The 5,657-nt window shown below is 52.9% G+C and overlaps 1 protein-coding gene across 1 annotated transcript; it reads right to left on the reverse strand.

Annotated features, from left to right (window-relative positions):
* Nucleotides 1-494: 494 nt before the first annotated feature.
* LOC123594531 (transmembrane protein 185A-like) lies at nucleotides 495-4,971 on the reverse strand. The gene is made up of 3 exons (XM_045471285.1): nucleotides 4,037-4,971; nucleotides 3,381-3,504; nucleotides 495-2,172 (listed from the first exon to the last, which is right to left on the reverse strand). The coding sequence occupies exons 1-3, from the start codon at nucleotides 4,355-4,357 to the stop codon at nucleotides 1,928-1,930; spliced, it is 690 nt and encodes a 229-aa protein (XP_045327241.1). The 5' UTR covers nucleotides 4,358-4,971; the 3' UTR covers nucleotides 495-1,927.
* Between the last annotated feature and the right edge of the window lie 686 nt (nucleotides 4,972-5,657).

The following is a 5,657-nucleotide window of genomic DNA, read 5'->3' on the forward strand; positions in this document are numbered from 1 at the left end:
CACACTCCAGGGCATTCTAACAGCAAGTCTGAAATACAGTCTGTGGCCTTTGGCTACCTGCAGGCGAACCATGGGCTGAAAAGCCATCTGACTCAAATGCCCGGTAAAATGCAGAGACAGCTAGGCAAGCTAGGCAGAAATCACAGGGGATTTTAAATGTAAGTAGCACTCTGCCGCTGGTGTCACCGAGCAATGCCTCAGGATCACTAAAAAGCCCATTTCAGTTTTAGACTGTCTTGGGTCTCAGGAGTACTCTCGTAAGGCTCCTAAGCTATCCCAATGATGGCACGGGGTTCCCCAGCCAATGGTTGAGTCTCCATGATGTCTGTGTCCGTCTACACTCTCTAGGTTCAGGCTGTACCTGGAGACTCATCAGAGATGTTCACCCACCCCCACACGCCTTGACCGCCTGTGGCAGCTACAAGGTGTTTCATGCTGGCCGAGAAGAACCCAAGCGTCCTGGACCGACCGTATCTCGCGGAAGATGCACGCAGTACCATGGAAAAGGAGGAACCAGTTTATTGAACAACTGCAGGGAGCAAAAATAGTGGATTGAGCTACATTTGTTACACAGCAAGCAAGAAAGGCTATGCCATTCCCAACGTTCCCCCTCCCCCCCAGAGACAACAGGCTTGCTGGGCGCCGCTTCCAGGCGGCCTCGTGTGCTGGACGTCGGCCGAGCCTGACGGAGAGATGTCAGCAGCTGCCCCCGTTAAACCCTTCCCTCTCCTGCGTGACAATGCCAGTGCGCCTTTTCCCTCCTTTCACAAACGGCTACTTGTTCTCAGGCCAAAGGCTCTTATCCTGGAGGATCTGCTTTCTTCTGCTTCGCCCAGGGCTCTACCAGCAGCTCTTGGAGCAAGTGTACTCCTAGTTGAAAGCACGGGGCTGGCCGGCCGGAAGGACTTTTGTTGGGGGCCCGACAAAGGGCCTCAGACCCTAACAAACACGTGATTCCAGTGGCTGTTTCCAGTTTCAGCAACTTCTTCCAGTTTCTCTAGTTTCAGCTCACGCACATATTCCCAGAATGTAGGAAAAGCACAAACCATTTCTTGCTTATTGTGGCTGTTCTGGCAGTAGCAGCCACTGTGTGTGTGGAGGATTTCAAGGGGGGTGATGACGATGGCCCGTTAAGGGGTGACACCCCCTGGGCGGGACAGGTGCGCCAGCAGCTTCTGCTTCTGCAACAGAACACACGTCTCCCATACAAGCTCGTAAAAAAATACTTTAACAGAATATACTGTACAGAACTAGGATTTAACACGGTATATTACAATGCTAAAATATTTGTATAAATACTATACAGGCACGGAGTCACTCCATTGGAAAGGGCTCACCGATGGGGCCATTAAAAACTGCTGTCAGCATTGCCCAAAGAGAAACGACTTCCACAGCAGGAACACAAACAGTAATGACGGTGTAGGTACACTCGTGGTGCCGCAGAGGCGTATTTACAGTTCCTACTGACTACGCTGCGACAGGAGAATCTAAGCTACATGGTGTGGCCGGCCTGGTCTAAAAAACCATTTTCCAAGAACACTTTCAATAGGAATTTTAGCACTTTGAAAACCAGCTCCTTCTCTGGCCTAAGCAGCCATCCCTAACAGATCCAAGTCAGCTCCTGAGGCGCCTGCCCAGAGGTGATGGCTTTCCCCTTCTCACACACACTCCCTCCTTCACGCCCACGTCCACTGACACGCGCCCTAGCCCAGCCCGCACCGCGGGTGCCAGTCACCTGCCATGTGTGCGTCCCGTCAGGGTGAGTCACTGGTAGGCATTGAGTGCAAACAAGGCATGAGATGGAAGTTCCCGGAGCCCTGGCCTCGGCTCCAGTTCTGGGTGGGGTCAACAAAGAGGCAGAGGAGGGTAGGAGACAGCGTGTGTGCGTCCCGGTGGTCCGCTTGCATTCTGTCCAAGGAAGTGGTGTCTAATCTGGCATTTCAATATTCAGTTTGGGAGGTGGGAGGACATACTTCCCAGGGCTCTGGGTGATAACGACCCTGGTCTTCTTCCGAAACATTGGAGCAATTTTAGGAGGTTCAGGAACTGGGGTTTCTTCGGTTTCCTCAGTATCTTCATGATGGAGGTCGTAGGAAATGTTTCCATATTCTCTCAAAAATGGGAAGATTTCAAGCAGAAACTGACAGAAATCCTTGCGAATACCAAACCACCCTGAAAAAGAAGTATGAAAAAACTTTTTCAAACACTAGCCTCCACTGAATTTCGTGTGACTTTTCTTTCCTGAATGTGACGTTTTACACGTACCGTTTAATGCTTTATCCTGATGTCTTAGAAATGAAGATAGAGCAAGGCCTGAATAGCCACTAAGGGCAAGGGGAAAGGCCTGTGGGCTCCGTGGCTCTCCAAGTGGGGCCTCCAGGCTGGCAGTGACCACATGAACCCCTGCAACCTTGTTAGGGATGGGAAACTGTGGGTGAGGTGGGGCGGCCCACAGGCACAGGCCTTCCGGGACTCGGATGGCTGCTCCAATGAGAAGGACCACTCTAGCAATGTCAAGTCCCTGCGGCATCAAGACTTTGTCAACATCCTCCCATCTGCCCCGCCTGGGATACGCTCACATGTGACAAAGAATGTCAAGGATGTCATCCCAGAAAGGGACTTCTGTCAGTATCTGGCAGGCACATTGGTCCAGGCAGGCAGGCAGCCTGAGCTACTTCTCAAAGTTACTTCTCTGAGGCCTGCTCTTGCTGTCTGTACCATGGGACCATCGGCTCAGTGCTGGTTCTCCCAGGGCACAATGTGCTCCGCCTCCATCCCCCTGGCTTTTAGAATGGTGTGCTCTGGGGCTACCCGCAGAGGAGTTCACAGTCTAATGAGGAGGGAACCTCTGTCAAGGATCACTTCAAAACCGAATGTGCCATCGTGTGGGTGGAGAGAGAAGAGAGAGCAAGCAGAGCACCACTGACAAGACACAGTGATATCAGGAATGTCACTGGGGAGAATGAGGAGGACACAGAACCTAAAAGGACTCTCAGGATTTGGTTGGCGACATGGATCTTCATCTGATCAATCCTTGGGAGCCCCTGGAAAGCAGGTATCTTGATCCCCATGTTGCAGCAGAGGGGACGGGGCTGAGAGGCTACCTACCATGGTCAGTCCTACCTCAAATGGCAGAGCGTACACTAGGAAGGCCATGGTGTGGTCAGGGAAAGCAAGGTTGAAAGCTCACCCTTTCCTTGGAAAATTCCAGGCCTTCCTCAGGTCCAGATTTCCCACACGACCTCCCTGAGCGCAGACCCTCAGGCTCATCTTTTCAAAGAGTGGGGCCACGTGCATGCACACGCACACGCACACGCACACACACACATGCACGCACACACACACACAGGTCAAGGGCTTCTGAAGTGCTGAGTACATACAGTGGTTTCCTCCCTTCTGTCCAAATGTGGTTGCCATCAGAGTGATCAAGGAGAGCCAAAGGGGGACAAATATTGGGATACAAGAGAATGCGTTGTGGCCATCCAGTTTGTGAACCAACAGGATCTAAGGAAAGAGAAACAGTTGAGGTTCTATTGATAAAGCATCTGAGGGTGGATGATGTCTGAAGCCAGTCCACCCTTCCCTTGTCAGGTGTCATAAGGGGAAAAGTCAGCTCCACAGGAGACTACGAAACCCTCTATTCTGTGGGACAGAATGAGATAAGCTTTTGTATCCCTCTTCAGGACTAAGCAAAATCTGTCCATTTGGGAAGTTTCCAACACCAACATTGTTACAGGAGGCTCCTCTGGTGCGCATTCTATAATCCTGCACAGAACTCAAAATACCAAAAACACCCAACGTTCTCTTTCTACATGTAAACAAATCAGTACACACCCATGCATCATGGCTAGAGAGACTTCTCACTGCCAGCCCCCCAAAAGAAAGGTCGCTCTAATTTTACCATCATCCTCTCCATGTGCTTTTCAGGGGCCAGCTCATTTCCAGGCAGAGCAGGCTGCCTTGACAGGCACGCAGGGTGCTGTCACAGGGAAGGGTGGGACTCGGGGCCTGAAGAGTTCTGCTGTCAAAAGCTTACCTCAAAAGTAAGGAGAGGCACGACAATGGTCATCCAGCTCAGTGCCATTGTTATGTGTGTCCTTCGCTGTTCTGCAATCACATCCATGGAACGCAGGAACAAAACAGACCACACGATGTAATAGAGGACCACCAGGCACAGAAAGGACATAAGAATCCACAGGGGAACACACACGACCTGAGGGAAGGAGGAGAGGAAAAAACCTTTATAGTTTGTGCCCAGCACCTCAAGGGAGGCATAGCCAAGCCCCCGATGGATCTCTGTAGCTAAGACAGTGTGCACCCGAACGAGGACAGCCGCCCCGCACCCCAGGGGTGCCATGAAGGACAGTGTGGGGCCTGCCGCCCGCGCTGGGACATGCTCTGCTGTGGGCCACTCCTGGGGGAGGAGCCCAACAGCCGCCCTTCCTAAGATATGATCTCACTCAGCCGGCCCCTGGCTCTGCCCTGCAGGGAACAGGGCAGCCCGCCACCCTGCACACTCACCTCACCTGCCCCTGACATGCCCTCTCCACGGGCTGCTTCCCCATCCCACCAGAGGCACTTTGGCCAGAGACTCTGGGGGACGTGCTCCTGGGAACTTTCGCTGCCCGGGTTGCAGAAGCCCTCCGCTCACATGCACGCTGTCACTGACAGGGTTCTGCCACCTGGTCCCTGCCACCTTGCCCAGGCGGGTTACATGTCTGCTGCCGTTGCACCGGAAAGACCTGGCTTCACCCCTGCATGAGCCCAGAGAAGAGGCACTTGAGGCCCCACCAGTCTCCCCTGCGTGATCCTTCTCCTTCCTGTTCTGCCCCTTGGATCTGTCTGTCATCCTTCCGTCCCATGTTATCGAACGGTAAACTGACTGTGTCCTTTTGGTATATACTTCTAGGATTTGTCACCCATGCACGTGCAGAACTGTGTATCCCCTGGCAGGACACAGGACAGCTCCTTTACCCCACAGGACTCCTCCGTGCTGTCCCTGCAGTGTCATACCCTCACCCCACCCCTACCCCAGGCAACCACTGATCCATCCTCTATCACTAGCACTTTTATCTTTCCCAGAGCGTGATGTGCATGGCACCACAGAGCATGTGACATTCTGAGACTACCCTCTCTCAATCTGCAGAATGTCTGGGAGGTTCTTCCAGTCTGTTGTGTGTAACGACAGGTCGTTTTTAGTGCCGAGTGGTATTCTGCCAGACGGATGCACCACTGCCTGTTTATCGAGCCACCCGTGGAAGTTGATCTGGCTGCTTTCTCGTGTCTGGCTATCACAAACAAAGCTGCTGTGAACACTTGCGCGTGGCTTTTGTGTAGCTGTACGTACTCATCTCTCTAGGGCAAATACCCAGGATTGGCGCTGCGGCGTCATAGGGTGACTGCACGTTTAACTGGATACGAAATTGCCTGACTGTTTCTCAGAGTGCCTATGCAGTTCGGTACTCCCCCTGGCGGTGCACAAGTGTCCCGGCCCCTCCGCGCCCTCCCCTGCGCTTGGCATTGCTTTCTTTCTCCTTGCCATTCCGGTGAGTGTGCTGAAGGGCCTCATCCTGATTTTCCTCTGCCTTTCCCTGATGGGTGATGACATCCTGTCCATGTGCGTATTTGTCGTGTGTCTATCCTCTTTGTGAACGGTC

Source organism: Leopardus geoffroyi, chromosome X (assembly GCF_018350155.1).
Source record: "Leopardus geoffroyi isolate Oge1 chromosome X, O.geoffroyi_Oge1_pat1.0, whole genome shotgun sequence".
Taxonomy (NCBI): domain Eukaryota; kingdom Metazoa; phylum Chordata; class Mammalia; order Carnivora; family Felidae; genus Leopardus; species Leopardus geoffroyi.

Excerpts from the sequence above, each read along its gene's own strand:
- LOC123594531 (XM_045471285.1), bottom strand. The coding sequence starts at position 4,357 with ATGGCACCCCTGGGGTGCGGGGCGGCTGTCCTCGTTCGGGTGCACACT. Across the intron at positions 3,505-4,036 it reads TGCCTCTCCTTACTTTTGAG|ATCCTGTTGGTTCACAAACT; the intron begins GTAAGCTTTTGA and ends CTCTTTCCTTAG. Across the intron at positions 2,173-3,380 it reads ACAGAAGGGAGGAAACCACT|GGTGGTTTGGTATTCGCAAG; the intron begins GTATGTACTCAG and ends CTTCTTTTTCAG.